Raw genomic sequence first — 26,935 nt, forward strand, 5'->3', positions numbered from 1 at the left:
GTGAAATGTTTAATCAAATATGAAACAAGACAGCGTAACAGTGGCGATATAGCATGAACACAGGAACAATGCCACCTGAGAAATGAACGTAAGGGAGGGACAGATAAAGGGGAGGTAATGAGGAAGGTAATGGTGTGAATCATAATGATCTGCAGATGCGGGTAATGATGGATGCCAGGTGTGCGTAATGATGGATGCCAGGTGTGCATAATGATGAATCCCAGGACCGGGGGTTAGGGGAGGAGCAGGAGTAAACGTGACAACAAAGAAACAATATAAACCGTTAGTGTTTTAGGGTTTGAACCGGGTCAGAACTTTATTTTTCTGGTCAGAACAGTGGAACGGAACAAGAACAAAAATAATGGTTCTGTTCAGAGTGAACCGATTAGAAAATAATTTTGTTTCCAACCGAAACGTAAACATCCGTACTGCTAGACTTAGCCTTGACGGCATGTTAACTAGTGTATGATGTGTGTACTTCTGTTTGGTGAGTAATCTCTCCCTTCCATATTGTCTCTTATCCCAGAAACCACAGCCAATGAGAGAGGCTTGTCTGTGAGCAGTCCCCTTACCACAGGAGAGACCTTGTCGACAAATGTCAACATCCTCACCCCCAAACATGTTCCCGCGGCCATGCCAGAGACGGCATGACCTACACAGCTGGTAGATGGAGCAGCAGTACCATGAGTAGGTCTACCTGAAGCCTTGGGATGAGACCTGGCAGGACTGATGTTACTCACCTGGAAGTGATCTACAGTTACAGCAGTGAACTGTAATATTTAGGACACATAACTGCAAGGGACTTCCTTCACCTGGAGTCTGCTGATATTGGCCTTTTACAGTTTGTCTCTGTTTTTACCTACCTGTGGTGAGCAGTATGTCAAAACTTTTTTTAAATGTTTGACAAAAAATAAATCTAAGTAATGAATGTTGAAGAACTTTAATTATATCCAGGAAATAATTGGCAACCATATCCTTGGTGGATATCCATGGAGAGTATGTGGAGGGGAGGCCAATTCATTGTCATGTCATTCATACAGACTTTAAAGATCTAATCGGCCAACCAGTAAAATGCTACATAGTCAGACAGATTCACTGAGTTGTTCAGTCATTATCTGCTTACCTTGCAGTCTATCCATGACATTTTGCTTTAGCACAGTCACTGCTTTGTCGTGCAAACCAAGCTCAGTCACAACTTCACAAGGGGGGAGTGTTTGTCTAAGAGCAGAAAGGCCCTATCTAATCTATAAATGTTTCACAATGCAGTACACTTTGCCCTACAATTATTTGGCCAATAGTAAAAAAACTGGAATGACAAGCACAGGTACTGTATTCTTTACAATCCATTAAGAGGGAGAGGAGTTTGTTTCCACAACGATAAACCTGGGGTCTGGTCTCCATGGAGATGGCCTGGGTTCTGGTTTCCATGACATTAAGGGGTCTGATGTTGGTGGTGATTCTGCTGTGGACTGTCACACCCACAGATGGGGGAGGTGAGTAACAACCATCATCAGTCTGTCTTAGTTCATCTGTCTTTACCTTCTGTCTGCCTCAAAAAATTGCATTCCAAAATAACTCCAATAGATGTACGATCTTAATTTGATCACTCTTTTGTTGCTGTGAATTTTATTGCACAATAGGAAATGCAAAGCTTTAGTGTACTCAAGTTTCAAAAAAGGCGTAACTATAATCCACATAATAATTCACATTTCCTGTTGCTGCAGGATTATTTTCCTGCTGTAGCAAACAGGCTCAAGGTAGATCATACATCTGTAGTCCTAGGTCTGTTTGACAGTAAGTGCTGAGCTAGCAGCACCTGGGAGGAGGGAAGTTGTTATCACACAGGACAGACAGGGTTTTACTGATATAAACTCACTGGAATCACCTCACATCAGTTTAACTGTAAAACAAGCTTCTCTGAAACATGAATTACTTAATTCAAGAACAGACTTTTCCTGTTGTGCGTAGTGATCTTTGGCCACTTCCACTCTAAGGCAAAGTGTTATACAGATGAAGGATCATGTGACTGAAAATGAGGTTTCATCAACGTCTCTCTGTGATTGTTTGAACATCTTCAAAGTAGGAATCTGTGATTCAACTTAACAGACAAGACAGGCTAAGATGGTTTATCAATGTAAATGATTGCTGAATGGGTGTGTGGTATGATTAGAGGCATGAAGGAAGTGTAGTCATTCAGGTCTGACTGGGGTCTTTATTTTAGATTGTGATCTTAGTTAGAGGTTAGGTGCTGATGGTGTGGAGGGGGGCAGGTGGAGGACCGAGGATGACCACAATGACAGAATGGACTCAGGTTAATATTAACAATAATAACAGGTTAATAACACTCTGATATAAACAAAGAGCCTACTCACTTTCCCAGGGTATCTGACTATTGGGGAGTGTAGGAGTCTGTGTTTGAATCCTCTCTTGTCCAGATGCTCACTTAACGTGTGTTTATTGTTTGTTCTCAGAGGATTGTGTCCTGCCCTGCAGCTTCCAGCGTGGCAGTGATGAACTCAGCCACTGGCTGAAAGTAGAAGACAAGGACCTGAACATCCACTCCCACTACAACAGTACAGATCAGCTCAAACAGCAGAGCCAGCGTTACAGAGGGAGAACAGCCCTGTTCAATGACCAGATCCCCAAAGGAAACGCTTCACTACTGCTGAGAGGGATCACACTCCAGGACCAGGGCAGATACAAGTGTTACACCAGCACTATTAAAGGCAACATGGAGTCCTTCATTAACATAGCAGTGGAAGGTACAGAATGTCTATCTGTCTGTCTATGATGATCACTTCATGCTGCTCCATGTGTAATGTCTACTTTGTTGCAGCTCCAGTCCGCTTGGTGGACATACAGTTATCAGATGACATCATCACCTGCAGTTCTACAGGTATCTACCCTGAGCCTAAACTCACCTGGTCCACTGGCTCACCTGGTCCACTGCATTTACTCATACTAGCTGTTTGTGTGTCTGAATCCTGCTAACTCACCCTAAACTCACCTATCCCCCTCCAGCAAATACAAATGGTCCAAATGAAAACGATCAGAGTGGAAAACCACTTCAGAATGAAGAAGGAAGAGAGGAAGACATAGAAAGACAACAAGGTCAGCCACTGCAGACACACTAGTGCCTCAGACAGAAGAGGAGACATAGACCCAGGGGAGGACAAAGAGGAAAGGTCACAATTGGATACTTTAAGTTGCAGATAAGCAAATAAGCAATGATGGCACCTACAAAAGGCAGTGGATCCTTCAGATCTACATGGAGTGCCTAGCCAGGGGTTTGTGGCTATTACAATACATTGGGAGAAGTAGTTGATTTATTGTGGAACATAGTTTAAGTTTTAGTTAAATTTATTGTGTGTGTGTGTGTGTGTGTGTGTGTGTGTGTGTGTGTGTGTGTGTGTGTGTGTGTGTGTGTGTGTGTGTGTGTGTGTGATGTTGTTGATTATGCACCAAGTTGCACACAAGGACCAATTCAAATTGGCCAGGTCAAGAGGGGATGTTTATAATTTGATAATAATAATAATAATAATATATATATATAAATAAAAAGTATATATATTTTTTATTACAGCTGCATAGATAATGTTATTTTTTGGTGTACAAACACTTTTTCATATCAATATTGTAAAAGTTGTATATTTTAGTTTGGCCCCATCGCGGGTTATCTGTGTACTCCCTTATTGTTCTGTTTTGCCTGACCTTCGGCTAGCAAGGTATGTTGTCCTTGGCTCCAAAATTGTTCAATATAAAACTGTGGCAATGATACACAATGTACTGTTATGCTACCATAGGTTTGTTACAATGTGGACAATATAAAGATTTATGTTAACAAGTTTCACTGAGCTCGCTAACTAGGCTATCTATTGTAACTTGTGAGTACTTGGGACAGTGTTTGAGTGAGCGTGCTTGCGCAGGTGCCTGAGAACTGTGAATGAGCCAAGGGTTAACATAATGTGTGTTGTCTCTTCGTGTGCAGGTATGTCTTTTATTTTGTCTGAATTATGTTCTATATCATTTCACTTGTATTTTATGGTGTGCTGTTGTGCACTGAATGTGTGTACGCAGCATCCGCTATTCCTTTTTGGTTCTCTCCTGACCTTCAGCTAGCAAGGTGCCTGAGAGCTCCAACTGCGCCAAGGGCTAAAATATTGTGTGTTGTCTCTTTGTGTGCAGGGCAAATAAAAAATAATCCAACCAGCAGACATATAGTTGTGGCAGTGTCCTATTTAAAAGTACACAATGCAGAATGAACCATGCTACATGTGCACATGCATTTTGCTATGGGATGAGGAAGTAGCTACACTGTGATAGCATCACACCCACACCCACACCTTGAGGAATGTTCTTTACCTGTATATAGCAGGAAGTCCCAGACAGTCTCTCTCTGAAGAGAAGCAGGAACAATAAGTTACCTAAAATGGTTTGGGCTGCCGAGTGGCGCAGTGGTCTAAGACACTGCATCTCAGTGCAGCATGTGTCACTGCAGTTCCTGATTCAAATCCAGGCTGCATCACATCTGGCTGTGATTGGGAGTCCCATAGGGCAGTGCACAATTGGCCCGGGGTAGGCCGTCATTGTAAATAAAAATGTGTTCTAAACTGACTTGCCTATTTAAATAAAGGTAAAAAAAAAATAACCATAGTCAACTTCTTTTTAGCCATTTAACACACCATAATGTCCCGAATTTAGTAGAGAACGACAGTGGGAAAAAAATATGTAATTAACAGAAAATGTTACATTTTTATTGCAGAGGATCTGAACATTTCTGTACAAGAAACACTTGGGACAAACTTTTTTTTAAACGAATGTTAGGCTATTTCCTGGCAATTGTGCCATTATTATGTTCCAGATGTTAAGATTACAAACCATTATAAATGGCCTATTTGCAAGTTTGACTTTCATTTTAATAGGCACTGACTAAAATCTGGGTTTATAAATTGCAATTTAACATTGTCATGGTCTGCTGAGCTAGATGCAGCTAGCGTCTAGTATAGCATCTAGCATAGCCTCTGACAGTTCAACATCTCATTTCAGAGAAAAGTCCACAGGGAAACTGACATGACATGTGGAGAATGATACATTTGCGATAGAGCTGTGACCATGATCACAATTGACACATTTCAATTTAATTAACTAAACATGACCAGCTGTGCTGCCCTGTTCTGAGCCAACTGCAATTTTCCTAATTCCTTTTTTGTGGCACCTGACCACATGTTTTAACAGTAGTCCAGGTGCAACAATACTAGGTCCTGTAGGACCTGCCTTGATGATAATGCTGTTAAGAAGGTAGAGCAGCATTTTATGATGGACAGACTTCTTCACATCTTAGCTACTGTTGTATCAATATTTTTTAGTACATTTTTTTATTCAACCTTTATTTAACCAGGTAGGCTAGTTGAGAACAAGTTCTCATTTACAACTACGACCTGGCCAAGATAAAGCAAAGCAGCGCGACACTAAACAACAACACAGAGTTACACATGGAATAAACAAACCTACAGTCAATAACACACTAGAAAAAAAGTATTATTCAGTGTGTGCAAACAAGGGAGGTAAGGCAATAAATAGGCCATAGTCATAAAATAATTACAATTTAGCACTTAAACACTGGAGTGATAGAGACTGGAGTGATAGATTAGCAGAACATGAATGTGCAAGTAGAGATACTGGGGTGCAAAGGAGCAAAAAAATAACAGTACGGGGATGAGGTAGTTTGATGGGCTATTTACAGATGGGCTATGTACAGGTACAGTTATCTGTGAGCTGCTCTGACAGCTAGCTAGTGCTTAAAGTTAGTGAGGGAGATATGAGTCTCCAGCTTCTGTGATTTTGAAATTCGTTCCAGTCATTGGCAGCAGAGAACTGGAAGGAAAGGTGGGAAAAGTAGGAATTGGCTTTGGGGGTGACCAGTGAAATGTACCTGCTGGAGCGCGTGCTACGGGTGGGTGCTGCTATGGTGACCAGTGAGCTGAGATAAGGCGGGGCTTTACCTAGCAAAGACTTATAGATGACCTGGAGCCAGTGGGTTTGGCAACAAATATGAAGCGAGGGCCAGCCAACGAGAGCATACAGGTCCCAGTGGTGGGTAGTATATGGGGTTTTGGTGACAAAATGGGTGGCTCCTGCTTCATATTCGTCGCCAAACCCACTGGCTCCAGGTCATCTATAAGTCTTTGCTAGGTAAAGCCCCGTCTTATCTCAGTTCTGATAGACTGCATCCAATTTGCTGAGTAGAGTGTTGGAGGCTATTTTTTAAATGACATCGCCAAAGTCAAGGATCGGTAGTGTTACGAGGGTATGTTTGGCAGCATGAGTGAAGTATGCTTTATTACGAAATAGGAAGCCAATTCTAGATTTAATTTTGGAATGTAAATGCTTAATATGAGTCTGGAAGGAGAGTTTAGTCTAACCAGACACCTAGGTATTTGCAGTTGTCCACATATTCTAGGTCAGAACTGTCCAGAGTAGTGATGCTGGACGGGCGGGCAGGTGATGGTAGCGATCAGTTGAAGTTTTACTTGCATTTAAGAGCAGTTGGAGGCCACGGAAGGAGAGTTGTACGGCATTGAAGCTTGTCTGGAGGTTAGTTAACACAGTGTCCAAAGGGCCAGAAGTATACAGAATGGTGTCTGAATAGAGGTGGATCATAGAATCACCAGCAGCAAGACAACATCATTGATGTATACAGAGAAAAGAGTCGGCCCGAGAATTGAACCCTGCGGCACACCAATAGAGACTGCCAAAGGTCCGGACAACAGGCCTTCCGATTTGACACACTGAACTCTGTCTGAGAAGTAGTTGGTGAACCAGGCGAGGCAGTCATTTGAGAAACCAAGGCTGTTGAGTCTGCCGATAAGAATGTAGTGATTGACAGAGTCGAAAGCCTTGGCCTACTCTACCATAGAAAATAAAGGCTCTCTATGGTCAGGACGTGACAGTGGAACCAGTCCGTGGACATTTAAGGAACAGTCATGTCGGGTTTGTTTCATTTGGTGACTTCATGAAGAACAGGAAACACACATTACTGTATCTTTGTTTGTATACACTTCTCAATTATGGGGTTTGCATCTGAATGTTGTATAAAATGAATGATTAAGCATAAGAATACTTTTGGTTAGGATAATGTGATCTTAGTCTTCTGAAGGAGAATTGTTTTAATTTGAGGTCTTGACCAAGTCAGTGGCCATGCCCACGTGAGCAGAGACATTACATCAGGCGTCATGGAACTCCCTTTTCCCATAAGTGTATCAAACCACTGCTGACAAAATGTACATTAGACCAGAAAGCATGGAGCTGTGTTACGCTCGTTGATTGAATGATCGGACCAAGGTGCAGCGTGGTAGGCGAACATCTTACATTTATTAAAATGAACACCGAAAAACAACAAAATACAAAACGAACGTAAAGTTCTGCAGCCTACACAACAACTATACAAAGTCAAGATCCCACAATCTAAGGTTGGAAAAAGGGCTGCCTAAGTATGATCCCAATCAGAGGCAACGATAGACAGCTGCCTCTGATTTTGGAACCATACCAGGCCAACAAATAAATAGAAAAACTTGTATGCCCACCCAAATCACACCCTGACCTCACCAAATAGAGAAATAAAAAGGCTCTCTAAGGTCGCTACATTTTGAAGTGGTTTGCTATTTATGATAATCCAGCCAATCTCAATTGATTGGATATCATCATCTCATTCAATTTAACTCGAGGTAAAATTACCAGACTTACCTTTTTCAAATAGGCATTTTGAATAATATCCAAATTGATTGGCTTCTATAAATGAGACAATTTCAACATTAACCTTGATACTGCTATGCTTTCAGGTTAATCAAAGTTTAATTCCCAAATAGCCTATACAGGTTTGATTTATCAGTCAAATTTGCTTTTGCAAAGCTCATTGAGTACAACCCCCAGTACTGACGGAAGCCCCGCCTTCACGGGAATCCCATGTAGCTTCAGCCTTTGGGATAAGTGACCCTGGTGGTGAATGTACCCTCACATTTGATTTACTGGTTACACTTATGATAATCCAGCCAATCTCAATTGATTGGATATCATCTCAATCAATTTAATAAGAAATTGTCTAACATACCTTTCAGGTTCTTCCAATTAAAATGAGATATTTTAAACATTCCCATATTAACCTAGATCAGTGGTTCCCAACCCTTTTACAGTCCCGTACCCCTTCAAACATTCAACCTCCAGCTGCATACCCCCCTCTAACACCAGGGTCAGCGCACTCTCAAATGTTATTTTTTCCCATTATTGTAAGCCTGCCACACACTATACGATACATTTATAATACATAACGAGTGTGAGTTTTCACAACCCAGCTTGTGGGAAGTGACAGAGCTCTTATAGGACCAGGGCACAAATAATAATCAATATATTTGCTATTCATTTAACCATCTTACATATAAAACCTTATTTGTACATTGAAAATTGTGAATAACTCATGTTAATGAGAAGGGTGTGCTTGAAAGGATGCACATAACGCTGTAATGTTGGGTTGTATTGGAGAGAGTCCGTCTTAAATCATTTTCCACACAGTCTGTGCCTGTATTTAGTTTTCCTGCTAGCGAGGGCCGAGAATCCATTCTCACATAGGTAACGGGGTTGCAAAGGGCATCAGTGTCTTAACAATACAATTTGCCAAGGCAGGATACTCGGAGCACAGCCCAATTCAGAAATCTGGCAGTGGCTACTGATTAAATTACATTTTCACAGAACCACTTCTTGCAATTTCAATGAGCCTCTCTTTTTCAGATATCTGTAAGTGGACTGGAGGCAGGGCATGAAAGGGACAACAAATCCAGTTGTTTGTATTATCGGTTTTGGAGAAGTACCTGCATAATTGCGTACCCAACTCACTCAGGTGCTTCGCTATATCACATTTGACATTGTCCGTAAGCTTGAGTTCATTTGCGCACAACAAAAAAGCATACAATGATGGAAAGACCTGTGTGTTTTCCTTGTTAATGCAGACATAGAAGAGCTCCAACTTCTTAATCATAGCCTAATTGTTGTCCCACACATCAAATATAGTTGCGAAGAGTCTAATCCTAGATTCAGATCATTCAGGCGAGAAAAAAACATCACCCAAATAGGCCAGTCGTGTGAGAAACTCATCATCATGCAAGCGGTCAAACAAGTGAAAATTATGGTCAGTAAAGACAAATTTAAACTGGTCTCTCAAATATAAAAAAAAATAAGGATGACAAAGGCAGAGAATATTACCGTTTACAGATAATTTATTCTTCCTGGACTGGGCTGGACAGAACCAAAGCAAAGAAAGTAAAAGTTAAAGTTCCCCGTCGTCTACATTACCTGCCTACCCAGTGGTTACCTATTCGTAATGCCACCTGGCGTGCTAACCAAAATACAAGGGGTGGTCCGCCCAGGTCTTACCTAGTGTGCATAGACAGTAATTACTACGGGTATATGTATGCCTGCAGCCCTCTTGCCTAAACTCTCCCAAGGTGCCGTCCCCTGGGAACAAATGAAACAGAATAATTCAAACTTAGTGAACAATTTGAATAAACCAAAAACACTAGGCACTATGGTATACACATACCTTTTGTAGGAGCAGCTACAAAATACTTTACAAATTATACCAGACTAACAACCAACACAGGACATACAAAGAAACTCCCTTTCCTAACAAAGGAACACTTGCTTTTCAAGCTGCAGAAGGAGTCGGTAATTGCAGACAGCTGTATCCCCTGACGAGAGGGCGGGGTCAGAGCTCTAATTAGTGATGGGCCGACCAATCAGCTGCTTTGGAATCCAGGAAGCCATCCTGAAATACACACATACAAACCCACAACAACACAGAAACGTAACAGATACCACGAAATTGAGGAGAAAAAAGGGCTAAAAAAATGTATATATACATAAAAAAATATATATAATAATATATATTTTTTGAAAGCATTACATGGTCGCTGCCCATGTCTTTGCATAGTGCAGAAAATACATGAGAGTTCAGGGGCCTTGCTTTAGCAAAGTGAACCATTTTCACTGTAGTGTCCAAAATGTCTTTCAAACTATGAGGCATCCCCTTGGCAGCAAGAGCCTCTCGGTGGACGCTGCAGTGTACCCAAGTGGCATCGGGAGCAACTGCTTACACGCGCGTTACCGCTCCACTATGTCTCCCTGTCATGGCTTTTGTGCAATCAGTACAGATACCAACATGAGCAGCAGCTACGTTTGGATTTCCCATGAGATAGCAATGGTTAATGTGATTGGATGTTAATTATTTGACTAGGCTACCTGTATGTGACGTGTTGTTATTTCTCTAATAAAACTTTTTCTAGATGGTATAATTGTATTTTTGGCAGTGAAACGAGGCTACTAAAACTCACCTAAATGTAAAGCCCCGTTGGAAAATATAAATGGACTGAGTAATCTTGTTTTTATTTTTATGTGAATCACGATTTTATTTTGCAAATTCATTCACGTCCAACTCCCGCATTGCTGATAGTATTGATGGTTAATTAACGTCTATAAATAGATAAAAATAAATCCAAACTCAAACTTTAAAATCATAGGGACATTTTTCCTCTCAAATGTTCTAATAATGTGCAAGCTATCAGAAGGGGTGGTCCATACTCCCCCGCTAATTAGTGACCCTCACCCCTAAAAGGATTGATCACTGACCTCAGCAGCAATTCAAACCCTAATTATGACATTAGCGGAACAATAGCAGGAATTGCGAACAACGCTCTCCAAAATCAACCAACGAACACAGGCTTTGTACGGTTCTCTCCACTTTAGCCCTGATGTATCGCCATCAAAGATTGGCATCGGTCCAGTACCGCAGTGCTCAGCAGAAGCAGGTGCCAGACATGGCTGACATGAAGGGACAGGTGGAGAGAACTGAGCAACTACTGACAAAAGCAGGAAATGAAAACATTCTGCTAGCCGAGGAACTGTGTTTCAAATCTGAACAATTAAAAGTAATTGCAAATACTTATGATGAATGAGCACAAACTCTAAAACAAAATAGTTTTCTACAGGAACAACTCGATTTAGCCAAAACTAAATACGATGTAGTCCACTTCAAACGTGCAATTTGATAACATGCAAGCAGTTTTGTTGAACGTTTCTCAAAGTAACATTACTGCAGACCAAAGACGATCAGTTAATGAACACAATGACGAAGTTGGATGACAAATCAGCAGAACTCATTGAAGTTGTTGACCCATGAATGATGAGAGAACTCAGGTGATGAAGATGGAAGTATTGATTTTCTAAGCAAGCGGAGGAAATCTCATCACTGAATCTCTCGCTCCATACTGAAGACCTCTATCTGCAAACCATGACAGATAAGTATGATACCGAACGGAGCAAGTGCCTCTAAGCGCTCAAGTTGACTCTGCTAGGCAGCAGAATATCACCCTTAGGTACCATCTGAAGGAATTTCAGAACGGTCATGCGCTACAGCGTGACTACCCAACCAAACAACTGGAGCTCGGTACTCAAAGGAGTAAAGACATAGAAGGTTTCAGACTTTGCCTCCCTCATGTGTCCCTCAGTCTTATCCTCTTGGACTTTCGACCTCAATTTTCCCACATGATGAAGCCAACCCTCTCCGCCAAGTTGACACAGAGCGCCTTGACAAACTTGTCAAAAATGTCCCCACCTTTGACCCCATTCCAGGTCAGCCAAATGATACTGAGATGTTCCTAGCTGACATAGAGGACGCATTGGATGGCTACCTGAACGCTATGGATTCTGACAGGGTTACCTGTTAAAACGAACGTCAAATAGACAGGTGACGAGGTTAATGGTCTACAACAGCAACACATGCTAAACAACAACTGTCACAGGCGTCGTACGTAGCGGACCAAAGTGCAGCGTTGTGAGCGTACATATTCCTTTTATTTATAGAAAATGTAGCCAACAAAACAAGAAACGACCGTGATGCTTAACTTCGGTTATAATGCCTCTAACAAAGTCAACTGCCCACAAAACAACAGGGAAAGAAGGCTGCCTAAGTATGATTCCCAATCAGAGACAACGATAGACAGCTGTCCCTGATTGAGAACCATACCCGGCCAAAACATAGAAGCACAATCCTAGAAAACAAAACATAGAATGCCCACCCAAATCACACCCTGACCAAACCAAAATAGAGACAATAAAAGGCTCTCTCAGGTCAGGGTGTGACAACAATGCTAAACTTGCCACAGCTTTGAAATTAGAATTCAGTGGTTCTGCGACTTGCACACACATCAGCTCACTGGCTAACAATGTCAAATAACCTCAGAATGAACACACATGAGATTACTATCATAGGCTTTGTTCATCTTACTGTGGCCTACTCACTGAAACAGGAATGGAAGAGCTGTTACCATTTAAAGAAATGTTTCTGTTGAACATGTATCCCAATTTCATTACCTACTTGGGACCTACAGCCCACGATGGCTTGCCTATCTTACAATTCAGAGAGCTTGCAAGCACAGCTTTTGAAGCATCAAAAGCACACAACTCTAAGAGCCCTGACGTCTCAGTTTTGAAGTTTGACCAGGAGCATTCACTCCAGTTATAGAGGGTGCATTATCAGGTATTGGAGTGTTGAGAGATGACGCACAACAGCGGTTTCTACCACGAAATCACGACTCCAATAACCACAGTGGTCGAAATAACTGTAAAGTACGTCGCCATCAACATGACTACCGCTACACTCGACCTGTTCACTACGTTCCTGCACCCAACCGACACAAAGGGTCAGAGCACAAGGGTAACAAAACGTTAAAGGATGATCAAAACATAGACCTATGTTCTCTAGAAGTTCCACTATGTCAAGAACTAAAGCGATAAAAATGTGAGAAAAGGTTAAAAGATAAGTCACAAGGACTAAACGGGGAATTACCGGACACCAGGTCTGCAAGAATTAACACCCGTAGCAAGGAAGTTAAAAGTCTAATTTCTCCCGCTCGATCAAGAAACAAGCCCACAGGCTTTGTCTATATACTGATACAAACGTTGCGAAGAAAAAGGTCCAAAGCTTCACTAAAGCCAAGCCCACTCAACATCCGAAAAGTTTATCTTAAAGTTTAAGTTCATCTTGAACAGATATGGCACATCACATCGTTGCGAACGACCACTCCACTTTGTGGGGAATATGTTCACTAAATGCAACTCTAAGCGGCCATACCTGGAAACAGTCCTGGAGAACTGCTTAACTTGTCATGCGCTGATTAATTCAAGCACAAAAATATCGGTCATCTCTCAAACATTGTTCAACGATCTCAAAATGGCTTTGAAGCCAACGTTTAGTTGGTTAAAAGTGGAACGATGCGACACTACCATTCCAGGTTTTACTCAGACTACCTCTCACATGCTGAAACCACACTTCCAGGACTTATCGCTTGAACACCCTGTGCATGTTACCAGCCTCGAATCTGAAACCCTGCTCCTCGGTGCAGACTTAATAGTTAGTTGTTACTGTTGTAATGCTGACTTTTATTTATTTCTGTAATATTTTATATGGGGGTAGTATTATGTACAGTGTATTCATTTTCTCCTGTTTCAGAACCACTACCATTCCACTAGCTTTTCCATTTTTCATCCCAATGTCAATCACCATGTTTGTCTTCCTTAGTGTGTTTAAGTACTTGTTCTGAGAACGGAAGTGAAATTACAGGTTATTTGAAGTGTCGTATCATTAAATGTGAAGACTTCATTTATCAACTCAATTCTCTATGTAATTTAATTATGCTATTAAACTAATCATGTAACGTGAATTAACAAAGAAGTTGGGGCACCACAGGAAAATGTTTAAAAAGTTTCTATTTCCGAACTAACTCTCCAGATATTTTCATATCTTATCGATTACAGTCACTTATGAATGTAATATTACCTCATCAGTCAAATTCTGAATGTCGCAAACCCTTAGATATCTGCACGTTTCCTTTCAAATGGTACCAAGAATATGCATATCCTTGCTTCAGGGCCTGAGCTACAGGCAGTCACATTTGGGTATGTCATTGTAGGCAAAAATGTTTTAAAAAAAAGGGCTAATCCTTAAGGAACAAAAGTTGTTCCAGTTGTTGATGGGCAGAGACGTTGCTCTCTGCCACTGCTTGAGATTTAGACCAAAACATTCCCCTCGTCTGTAGTTACCAGTTAAATAACATGTTACTACTGTATAGGTACAGGCACACACACACACACACACACACACACACACACACACACACACACACACACACATCCAATCATCATATAAGCTGCTGCTACTCCTGAGGCCGAGGTCACCTTACCCCTATACATATTGAGCCCTTCCTCTCCAGTACCCCTGCACATTGTAAATATGGTTTTGGAACGGACCCTGTATTTAGCTTACTTACACTCTCATGTTCTTCTTATTTCTATTTCCCATGTGTTTTTCTTCTACTTTACTTTATAGTACTATACTGTATATTGATATTGATTACTTACTGTATATTGATATTTATACTGTTACTGGGAAAAGAGCTGGTGTCACGACTTCCGCCGAAGTTGGTCCCTCTCCTTGTTCGGGCGGCGTTCGGCGGTCGAAGTTGCCGACCTTCTAGCCATCGCTGATCCTCTTTTAATTTTCCTTTGGTTTTGTCTTGTCTTGTATCACACCTGGTTCCAATCCCATTCATTACATGTTATGTATTTAACCCTCTGTTCCCCCTCATGTCTTTGTCGGTGATTGTTTGTTTGTAAACATTGTGCCACATATGTTCTGGTGTGCCACGGGTTTTGTTCCCACTTGTATTATTTTGTATATTTTGTTTTTCGGAGTTTTTGAGCACTTATTAAACTGCTCTGTTTTATACCAAGTTCGATCTCTTGCGCCTGGCTTCCCTGCCACCAGCACGCACCCTTACAGCTGACAAGAAAGGCATTGCACTGAACTGGTGCACGTGACAATACAAACTTGATACCTGAAAATATTAGCATGTGGAAACAGTGCCAGAAACTAAACCAAAGCATGAATTGCTGTCATACCTTGTCCATAGACTACTTACAGGGTAAGGAAACCAATGTGTCATTTTGTAATTTGAGTGAACTATCCTTTTACCTGGTCTACCAATGGCACTGCTCTTGAAGAGTGAAACTAGGCTTACTGCTAAGGAATGACATTCGCATACCAACACAAAACCGGAATGGGCACTTTACTCTGTGACTAACTGGATTTGGCGAAGTGTGACAACACAGCTACTAGATTCTGACAGAGAGGAGTTTGTATCCACAACGATAACACTGTGGTCTGGTCTCTGTGGAGATGGCCTGGGGTCTGGTTTCCATGACATTAAGGGGTCTGTTGTCTGGGGTCTGTTGTCTGGTGATTCTGCTGTGGACTGTCACATCCACAGATGGGGGAGGTGAGTAACAACCATCATCATTCTGTCTTAGTTCATCTGTCTTTACCTTATGTTTGTCTCAAAATATTACAGTGCAGACTCCAGACTCCATATCATATGATACCGTAAAACAAGCTTCTCAGACACATTAATTACTGTAGATCATAAACATGTTGGTCATTGCCGAAGACTGACAAATTAATTTAAGAGCTGAGTTTTCCTGTTGCGTGTAGTGATCTTTGGCAACTTCCACCCTAAGGCTAAGTGTTATGCACTGATCATACCAATTTGGGCAGTAAACCCCCATTTTGCCCTCAGGACAGCCTCAATTCATTGGGGCATGGACTCTACAAGGTGTCGACAGCATTCCAAAGGGATGCTGGCCCATGTTGAATCCAATGCTTCCCACAATTCTGTCAAGTTGGCTGGATGTCCTTTGGGTGGTGGACCATTCTTAAAACACACAGGAAACTGTTGGTTGTGGAAACCCAGCAGCTTTGCAATTCTTGACACAAACCGGTGCGCTTGTCACCTACTCTCATATCCTGTTCAAAGGCATTTGCATACAGTGGGGAGAACAAGTATTTGATACACTGCCGATTTTGCAGGTTTTCCTACTTACAAAGCATGTAGAGGTCTGTAAGTCTGTAATTTTTATCATAGGTACACTTCAACTGTGAGAGACGGAATCGAAAACAAAATTCCAGAAAATCACATTCTATGATTTTTAAGTAATTAATTTGCATTTTATTAACAAGTGACATCAGTAAAGGATCAATAAGCTTTCATCAATAAGCTTTCACCTGTACTCACCTGGTAAGTCTATGACATGGAAAGAGCCAGTGTCTTTAATGTTTTGTGTAGTCAGTGTTGATGAATCTGTGTTCTGTGTTTATTCTCTTCCAGACGTCCATGTAACCTGTGTGTTCTCAGAGGATTGTGTCCTGCCCTGCAGCTTCCTGCCTGGCAGTGAGGAAGTCATCCACTGGATGAAACCAGAAGACAAGGACCTGACCGTCCACTCCTACTACTACAGTACAGATCAGCTCAAACAGCAGAGCCAGCGTTACAGAGGGAGAACAGCCCTGTTCAATGACCAGATCCCCAAAGGAAACGCTTCACTACTGCTGAGAGGGATCACACTCCAGGACCAGGGCAGATACAAGTGTTATACCAGCACTATTAAAGGCAACATGGAGTCCTTCATTAACATAGCAGTGGAAGGTACAGAATGTCTGTCTGTCTGTCTATGATGATCACTTCATGCTGCTCCATGTGTAATGTCTACTTTGTTGCAGCTCCAGTCCGCTTGGTGGACATACAGTTATCAGATGACATCATCACCTGCAGTTCTACAGGTATCTACCCTGAGCCTAAACTCACCTGGTCCACTGACCCCCCCTCTGACCTTTCATTTGACCCTGGAACCATCCAGAACTCCACCAGCATCAAGGTGGATGACCGGGGCCTCTATGACATCACCAGCACAAAACAGTTTAGCAGAGACCGAACCAACATCTGTACCGTGACCTCTGGGACAGTAGAAAGGACAGCAACCCTGAAACAGCAAGGTAATCAATCAATCAATTCATAAATAAATGAATAAATTCATCAATATATTTATCTGGCTGCAAACTGTACAAACACAACACATCAATGTGAGACAGAATATGCAAAGACCATCCTAAAAAGGCTCTTTCTCATGACCTCATCTCAGCTCCTGTCCAAGGATCTCCAAGCAGTGAGGTGTCCATCCCCTGCAGTGTCTCTCAGTCTGACCTCCTGACCTTTGACCTCACCTGGACGTTCAACCAGATAGTTACCATCCTTACCTCCACCTACACCAACAGTACATCTCAGATGTATGTTGTTGACAAGTGGAAGGAGCAGGTTCAGAATTTGTCTGACTCTGGCAGCCTTCAGCTCCACAAGTTAACCATGGTCCACCAGGGGACCTACAGCTGTGAACTCTCTACTGCCAGAGACACACACCTGATCCTCACCTACCTGCAGATCACACCTGATAAACTATCTGATGGTACAAAGTTTACTCTTACTGTTTCCCCTCACTGTAAGTCACAGGATCACATTCAACAATAAAACTGATACTTTGTATTTTCTCCTTCAGTTTCAGATGGACTGAGTCCAGGTTCAATCACTGGTATAATAATAGTAGCAGTGATTATAGCAGCAGTGATATGTTACCTCCTGAGAGGTAAGTTATGATGATGATGACATCATAATCTGTTGAACCATTTAACACAACCACCTCCTGATGAACAGAGATGAGGGTTACATTGGTGGCTTTTGATGAACAGAGATGAGGGTTACATTGGTGGCTTTTGATGAACAGAGAGGAGGGTTACATTGGTGGCTTTTGATGAACAGAGAGGAGGGTTACATTGGTGGCTTTTGATGAACAGAGAGGAGGGTTACATTGGTGGCTTTTGATGAACAGAGAGGAGGGTTACATTGGTGGCTTTTGATGAACAGAGATGAGGGTTACATTGGTGGCTTTTGATGAACAGAGAGGAGGGTTACATTGGTGGCTTTTGATGAACAGCTTTCAGTTTCTGATATTTTTCTGTCTCCTGTCTCAAGGTTTTCTGTGCAAATCCAAAAAGCCCACATGGTCTCAAGCGATGAACACCATCTCACCTGAAGAGGAAGAGTCACTCTCTGCCGCAGGTAGACCTTCATGGAATATTCATGTCCTTATGGTTACATGCATTTACTCATACTAGCTGTTTGTGTGTCTGAATCCTGCTAACTCACCCTAAACTCACCTGTCCCCCTCCAGCAAATACAAATGGTCCAAATGAAAACCACTTCAGAAAACCACTTCAGAATGAAGAAGAAAGAGAGGAAGACAGAGAAAGACAACAACAAGGTCAAGGGGAAGAGGGTTCAGCCACAGCAGACATACCAGTAGCTCAGACAGAGGGAGAGGATTTTGATCCTGGGTAAGACAAAAAGGACATTCTAGAACTCTCTCTGGTGTGTAAGCAGAGTCAAAAGTCAAGAAGAATATGATAAGAAATGTGTTGGTGTTCTACAGGGTGTGGTCATGGTCTCTCTTAGAAAGAGACAATGGCTATTATTGATTATATAATATGTTGATGACAAAATCACTACTGGTTTAGACACTAGAATCTTGTAGAGACTTGAATGAATTCAGTAACTATAAGCAATTATGAAAATGTTACCTACAGAAGACAAGGTGAAGTCATAATCATTTAGGATCCATATGGAGTGGCAAGCAGGAGGGTAGGAGCTAGGGGTTATTTCTGGACCAGCACCATATTTGACTACAAAAATACTTTGTTTTGCAAATATAAAATGTGCATTTACCAATGACTGTCTTCTGTATTCATAATACTTACTATTCAGTGACAGTATATTATCCCCTGCTTTGTCTCATTCAATTACTGTACATTATTAGGAGAGGTAGTTGATTGATTGTGGGACATCATTTTTTAAAGTATTGGTTTACTTTATTGTGTGCGTGGTGCACATATATATTGCCATGGGATGAGGAAGTAGCTACACTGTGATCTCTAGGTTATTTACTGTAGCATCACACCCACACCTTGATGAATGTAGGTTCTTTACCTGTATATAACAGGGTCCCTCTGGAAGTCCCAGACAGTCTCTCTCTGAAGAGAGAGGAGCTGTAGTAGCTGGGACAATAAGTTACCTGAAACAGAAAGGGAAGCTATTATGATGATAATACAGTGAGGGAAAAAAGTAATTGATCCCCTGCTGATTTTGTACCTTTGCCCACTGACAAAGAAATGATCAGTCTATAATTGTAATGGTTTTAAAAGGTTTATTTGAACAGTGAGAGACAGAATAACAACAAATAAATCCAGAAAAATACATGTCAAAAATGTTATAAATTGATTTACATTTTAATGAGGGAAATAAGTATTTGACCCCTCTGCAAAACATGACTTCGTACTTTGGTGGCAAAACCCTTGTTGGCAATCACAGAGGTCAGACGTTTCTTGTAGTTGGCCACCAGGTTTGCACACATCTCAGGAGGGATTTTGTCCCACTCCTCTTTGCAGATCTTCACCAAGTCATTAAGGTTTCGAGGCTGACGTTTGGCAGCTCAAACCTTCAGCTCCCTCCACAGATTTTCTATGGGATTAAGGTCTGGAGACTGGCTAGGCCACTCCAGGACCTTATTAATGTGCTTCTTCTTGAGCCACTCCTTTGTTGCCTTGGCCGTGTGTTTTGGGTCATTGTCATGCTGAAATACCCTTCCAGGGCCCATTTTCAATGCCCTGGCTGAGGGAAGGAGGTTCTCACCCAAGATTTGACGGTACATGGCCCCGTCCATCATCCCTTTGATGCGGTGAGGTCGTCCTGTCCCCTTTGCAGAAAAACACCCCCAAAGCATAATTTTTCCACCTCCATGTTTGACGGTGGGGGATGGTGTTCTTGGGGTCATAGGCAGCATTCCTCCTCCTCCAAACACGGCGAGTTGAGTTGATGCCAAAGTGCTCCATTTTGGTCTCATCTGACCACAACACTTTCACCCAGTTGTCCTCTGAATCATTCAGATGTTCATTGGCAAACTTCAGACGGGCATGTATATGTGCTTTCTTGAGCAGGGGACCTTGCGGGCACTGCAAGATTTCAGTCCTTCACGGCATAGTGTGTTACCAATTGTTTTCTTGGTGACTATGGTCCCAGCTGTCTTGAGATCATTGACAAGATCCTCCCGTGTAGTTCTGGGCTGATTCCTCACCGTTCTCATGATCATTGCAACTCCACGAGGTGAGATCTTGCATGGAGCCCCAGGCCGAGGGAGATTGACAGTTCTTTTGTGTTTCTTCCATTTGCGAAAAATCGCACCAACTGTTGTCACCTTCTCACCAAGCTGCTTGGCGATGGTCTTGTAGCCCATTCCAGCCTTGTGTAGGTCTACAATCTTGTCCCTGACATCCTTGGAGAGCTCTTTGGTCTTGGCCATGGTGGAGAGTTTGGAATCTGATTGATTGATTGCTTATGTGGACTCCCTTTAAGAGTGTGCTCCTAATCTCAGCTCGTTACCTGTATAAAAGACACCTGGGAGCCAGAAATCTTTCTGATTGAGAGGGGGTCAAATACTTATTTCCCTCCTTAAAATACAAATCAATTTATAACATTTTTAGACATGCGTTTTTCTGGATTTTTTTGTTGTTATTCTGTCTCTCACTGTTCAAATAAACCTACCATTAAAATTATAGACTGATCATGTCTTTGTCAGTGGGCAAATGTACAAAATCAGCAGGGGAACGAATACTTTTTTCCCTCACTGTAACAACCATAGTTAGCCTCTATTGAGCCATTTAACAAATCAAAATGTTCTGAATTTAGAATGATAGTGACTAATGGTTCTGATTGGGTTCTACAGAGAATGTCACCAGCAGCTGAATGTGAGATGACTGCCTCCACCACAGGTACTGTAGGAATGTTGTCTGTATACAGTGATATAAAGCTCTGTTCGTGGGATGAAATGAAACCGACTTATCCACCTATCTTTCTCTGTGCAGCTAATGAAAACGGTCCATTTGGAAAACAACTTCTGAATCGGGGACAAAAAGGGGGAGATATTTTGATGAACACCAAGGTGAAGTGCTAACATAGCAGCAATACTGTTGCAGTGTCTCAAGAATTAAGAAGAGGTTGACCTAGAGGTGAAAATGGACCTTATTCACAGTGGACATTCAAACATCTCACAGCAGGCAAATATATGTTTCCCATGCTAACCAACAGAGACTTTTAAAAACCAACAGAAGATTCACCTAGGCTGGAGTTACCAGTCAAATAACACATTCTGATTGGTTTCTTTACTTAAAGAGTGTCCTAATGTCCTAATGAGAAAATATTCATACAAGCCTTATCATTCCACGTAATACTATGAACAATGTTATCAAATATGTTAACTTCACTATACTTTGTTTGCTTCTAGTTCACGTTGCCTGCTCAACCCCAAACCAAACCTCTGTTTTCCACCTCTTAACAAGTGGATCAGTGAGTAGGCCTAGTCAATAATGCCTGGTCTCCAAGGAAACACTGCACCAGTGTCTGAAAGGTTGTTGATGCATTACAGAGCCTGAATGGTATTCATGGGAGCTGTCCACAGGTGAATGCAACCATTTTCCTGATCTCGTGTCCACATCAACCTGCCAGTAACCAGAAGACACTGGTCTAATACCATTGGTCCTGCTTGAGACTGGTCAGTGACTCCTGGATTCTGGGAGGAGGCTTGCAACCTTGCAGGATCATGTGCTGAACTTGTGTTTATGTTGGAGTAAGATAAAGGTCCCTCTAGAGAATCTGAGGTCAGTTTTGTATTCTCATTCAGGGTTTAGGATAAGACTTTAGGAAGGGAAATCTGATTGTAGATCTGTGCCTCAGGGCAACTCCTACCCAGAGATGGATCAGGTCAAAGACAGCCGAACATCGCCATCTAGTGGCCTTACAGCCTCGGCACCATATGCCTACACCTGATTGAACACAGATACATTAGGCCAGTGGTTCCCAAACGTATTCCCATTCTGATAACTGAAAATTCTCACGACCCCAACCATGTAAGAAAAAAAAATTTAATTAACAGAATGTTATTTTTTTTATTTGGGGCTATGGCAGTCGATTGAGGAACATTGTAACAGTATTTCTAATTGTCTTCTCAACTCACGTTCACATAATTGTAATGTGGGACTATGACAGTCAATTGCAAAGTAGTCTGACATGTTTCTTATCTCACCACCACTAATGAGTTAGGTGTGCCTGATGCATGTTGTGTAGGAGATTCTCAAAGTCAGGGGGCGTGGTCGACGTTGAGCACCTCATCTCTGCTGTCACATTAAACCTGGATCGATATTTGGTTTTAATGGAGACGAGAGCCCTGATGGTTCTTTCAAGACTCCTGGGAACTCATAACGTCAGTGGTCTTCAGGTTGGAAAGTTGGAGCTCTAGAAACAGGCCTGAGTTCCCGAGTTGGAATTCCGGGTCAAAACTATTTATTTTCCCAGTTCCCATTTGCCTTGGATGCACTGAAGTCGGATGTCAGATATTTCCAAGTTCCCAGTTCCCAGTTAATTAAGGACAGACCCTCAACTAACTGTAGTATCCAGGACAGACCATCAACTAACTGTAGTATCCAGGACAGACCATCAACTAACTGTCATATCCAGGACAGACCCTCAACTAACTGTAGTATCCAGGACCATCAACTAACTGTAGTATCCAGGACAGACCATCAACTAACTGTAGTATCCAGGACAGACCATCAACTAACTGTAGTATCCAGGACAGACCCTCAACTAACTGTAGTATCCAGGACAGACCCTCAACTAACTGTAGTATCCAGGACAGACCCTCAACTAACTGTAGTATCCAGGACAGACCATCAACTAACTGTCATATCCAGGGCAGACAATCAACTAACTGTAGTATCCAGGACAGACCCTCAACTAACTGTAGTATCCAGGACAGACCCTCAACTAACTGTAGTATCCAGGACAGACCCTCAACTAACTGTAGTATCCAGGACAGACCATCAACTAACTGTCATATCCAGGGCAGACAATCAACTAACTGTCGTATCCAGGACAGACCATCAACTAACTGTAGTATCCAGGGAAAACCATCAACTAACTGTAGTATCCAGGACAGTGTCACACCCTGGTCAAAGTATTTTGTGTTTATCTTTATTTATTTGGTCAGGCCAGGGTGTGGCATGGGTTTTTGTATGTGGTGTGTTTGTATGGGGATTGTAGCTAGTGGGGTGTTCTAGCTAAGTCTATGGCTGTCTGAAGTGGTTCTCAATCAGAGGCAGGTGTTTATCGTTGTCTCTGATTGGGAACCATATTTAGGCAGCCATATTCTTTGAGTTTGTCGTGGGTGATTGTCCTTAGTGTCCTGATGTCATTGTTCTGTGTTAGGATACACAAGTATAGGCTGTTTCGGGTTTTGTTAAGTTTATTGTTTTGGTAGTGTTTGTGTTTAGTGTGTTAATTCATTAAACATGGATTGCAATAGACACGCCGCATTTTGGTCCGACTCTCCTTCTCATCAAGAAAACCGTTACAGAATCACCCACCACAAAGGGACCAAGCAGCGTGTCAACAGGCAAGAACAGCCCAAAGTGGAGTACAGTATGGACTATACTTCTTGGGAGGAGATAGACAGGTGGGCGGTCGACCCAGGGAGAGTGCCGGAGCCCGCCTGGGATTCGATGGAGCAGTGCGCGGAAGGATATAGGAGAATGGAGTTTGCGAAGCAAGCAAGGCGGCGCGGACGGAGGCCCCATAGTCAGTCCCAAAAATTTCTTGGGGGGGGGCTCAGGGAGAGTGTGGCAGAGTCAGGAGCCAGACCTGAGCCAACTCTCCCTGTTTATCGTGAGGAGCCAAGGAGGAGACCAGAACCAGAGCCGGTGTTGGAGGTGAGCGAAACAGAGACTGTGAAGGAGTTAATGGCGAAATTGGAGGAGAGAGAAATGAGGGAGTTGCTGTGTTGGTGTTTTAAACATGGAATTCGCCCGACGGAGCGTGTCGGGGATTTGATGGCACCTGGGTCAGCGCTCCATACTCGTCCTGAGGTGCGTGTTAGTCGGCTGGTGAAGATGGTGCCAGTCTCACGTACCAGGCCTCCTGTGCACCTCCCTAGCCTTGCACGTCCTGTGCCAGCACCGCTCTCAAGATCTCCAGTACGCCTTCACGGTCTAACCCATCCTGTGCCACCTCCACACCCCAGCCCTCCGGTAGCAGCTCCCCGCACCAGGCTTCCTGTGCGTGTCCTCGGCCCAGTACCACCAGTGCCAGCACCACGCATCAGGCCTATAGTGCGCCTCGCCTGTCCAGCGCTGTCGGAGCCCTCCTCCTCTCCAGCGCTGTCGGAGTCTCCCGCCTGTTTAGCGCTGTTAGAGCCTTCCTTCTCTACAGCGCTGCCGGAGTCTCCCGCCTGTTCAGAACTGCCAGTTAGCATAGAGCTGCCAGTTAGCATAGAGCTGCCAGTTAGCATAGAGCTGCCAGTTAGCATAGAGCTGCCAGTCTGCAAGGAGCTGCCAGTCTGCAAGGAGCTGCCAGTCTGCAAGGAGCTGCCAGTCTGCAAGGAGCTGCCAGTCTGCAAGGAGCCGCCAGAGCTGCCTGTCTGCAGGATGCCGCCAGAGCTGCCAGTCTGCAAGGAGCCGCCAGAGCTGCCAGTCTGCAAGGAGCCGCCAGAGCTGCCAGTCTGCAAGGAGCCGCCAGAGCTGCCAGTTAGCATGGAGCAGCCAGGGCCGCCAGTCAGCATGGAGCAGCCAGGGCCGCCAGTCAGCATGGAGCAGCCAGGGCCGCCAGTCAGCATGGAGCAGCCAGGGCCGCCAGTCAGCATGGAGCAGCCAGGGCCGCCAGTCAGCATGGAGCAGCCAGTGCTGCCAGTCAGCATGGAGCAGCCAGTCAGCATGGAGCAGCCAGAGCAGCCAGTCAGCATGGAGCAGCCAGAGCTGCCAGTCAGCATGGAGCAGCCAGTCAGCATGGAGCAGCCAGAGCTGCCAGTCAGCATGGAGCAGCCAGTCAGCATGGAGCAGCCAGAGCTGCCAGTCATCATGGAGCAGCCAGTCAGCATGGAGCAGCCAGAGCTGCCAGTCGACCAGACTCTCCCAGATCTGCCAGTCGACCAGACTCTCCCAGATCTGCCAGTCGACCAGACTCTTCCAGATCTGCCAGTCGACCAGACTCTTCCAGATCTGCCAGTCGACCAGACTCTTCCAGATCTGCCAGTCGACCAGACTCTTCCAGATCTGCCAGTCGACCAGACTCTTCCAGATCTGCCAGTCGACCAGACTCTTCCAGATCTGCCAGTCGACCAGACTCTTCCAGATCTGCCAGTCGACCAGACTCTTCCAGATCTGCCAGTCGACCAGACTCTTCCAGATCTGCCAGTCGACCAGGATCTGCCAGTCAGCCAGGATCTGCCGAAACCGCCAGCCAGCCAGGATCTGGTAGATTCGTCAACCTGCCTGAGCTTCCTCTCACTCCTGAGCTTCCTCTCACTCCTGAGCTTCCTCTCACTCCTGAGCTTCCTCTCACTCCTGAGCTTCCCCTCAGTCCCGAGCTGCCTCAGTCCCGAGCTGCCCCTCAGTCCCGATCTGCTCCTCAGTCCAGTGGGGTTCTGGGTGAGGACTACTAGGCCATGGTCGGCGGCGAGGGTGGACTATCCAGGGACGCGAGGAGAAGGGACTAAGACATTGATTGAGTGGGGTCCACGTCCCGCGCCGGAGCCGCCACCATGGACAGACGCCCACCCGGACCCTCCCTATTGTTTTGAGGTGCGTTCGGGAGTCCGCACCTTAGGGGGGGGGTTCTGTCACACCCTGGTCAAAGTATTTTGTGTTTATCTTTATTTATTTGGTCAGGCCAGGGTGTGGCATGGGTTTTTGTATGTGGTGTGTTTGTATGGGGATTGTAGCTAGTGGGGTGTTCTAGCTAAGTCTATGGCTGTCTGAAGTGGTTCTCAATCAGAGGCAGGTGTTTATCGTTGTCTCTGATTGGGAACCATATTTAGGCAGCCATATTCTTTGAGTTTGTCGTGGGTGATTGTCCTTAGTGTCCTGATGTCATTGTTCTGTGTTAGGATACACAAGTATAGGCTGTTTCGGGTTTTGTTAAGTTTATTGTTTTGGTAGTGTTTGTGTTTAGTGTGTTAATTCATTAAACATGGATTGCAATAGACACGCCGCATTTTGGTCCGACTCTCCTTCTCATCAAGAAAACCGTTACAGACAGACCATCAACTAACTGTCGTATCCAGGACAGACCATCAACTAACTGTAGTATCCAGGGAAAACCATCAACTAACTGTAGTATCCAGGACAGACCCTCAACTAACTGTAGTATCCAGGGAAAACCATCAACTAACTGTCGTATCCAGGGAAAACCATCAACTAACTGTAGTATCCAGGACAGACCATCAACTAACTGTCGTATCCAGGACAGACCATCAACTAACTGTCGTATCCAGGACAGACCATCAACTAACTGTCGTATCCAGGGAAAACCATCAACTAACTGTCATATCCAGGACAGACCATCAACTAACTGTAGTATCCAGGGAAAACCATCAACTAACTGTCGTATCCAGGGAAAACCATCAACTAACTGTCGTATCCAGGACAGACCATCAACTAACTGTCGTATCCAGGACAGACCATCAACTAACTGTCGTATCCAGGACAGACCATCAACTAACTGTCGTATCCAGGGAAAACCATCAACTAACTGTCATATCCAGGACAGACCATCAACTAACTGTAGTATCCAGGGAAAACCATCAACTAACTGTCGTATCCAGGGAAAACCATCAACTAACTGTCGTATCCAGGACAGACCATCAACTAACTGTCGTATCCAGGGAAAACCATCAACTAACTGTCGTATCCAGGACAGACCATCAACTAACTGTAGTATCCAGGGAAAACCATCAACTAACTGTCGTATCCAGGGAAAACCATCAATTAACTGTCATATCCAGGACAGACCATCAACTAACTGTCATATCCAGGACAGACCATCAACTAACTGTAGTATCCAGGGAAAAC

General features: G+C 43.6%; 1 protein-coding gene across 1 annotated transcript in view; it reads left to right on the plus strand.

Moving 5' to 3' along the window:
• The first annotated feature begins 1,079 nt into the window (after positions 1-1,079).
• Positions 1,080-26,935, plus strand: part of LOC110489621 (HERV-H LTR-associating protein 2) — a 31,543-nt gene continuing 5,687 nt past the window's right edge. Inside the window, exons 1-3 of the mRNA XM_036943768.1 lie at positions 1,080-1,493; positions 2,472-2,762; positions 2,837-2,924. Coding sequence (XP_036799663.1) covers positions 1,400-1,493; positions 2,472-2,762; positions 2,837-2,924 — 473 coding nt within the window. The 5' untranslated portion in view covers positions 1,080-1,399. The remainder of the gene's footprint in view (positions 1,494-2,471; positions 2,763-2,836; positions 2,925-26,935) is intronic.

This window comes from Oncorhynchus mykiss, chromosome 15 (genome assembly GCF_013265735.2).
Source record: "Oncorhynchus mykiss isolate Arlee chromosome 15, USDA_OmykA_1.1, whole genome shotgun sequence".
Classification (NCBI taxonomy): domain Eukaryota; kingdom Metazoa; phylum Chordata; class Actinopteri; order Salmoniformes; family Salmonidae; genus Oncorhynchus; species Oncorhynchus mykiss.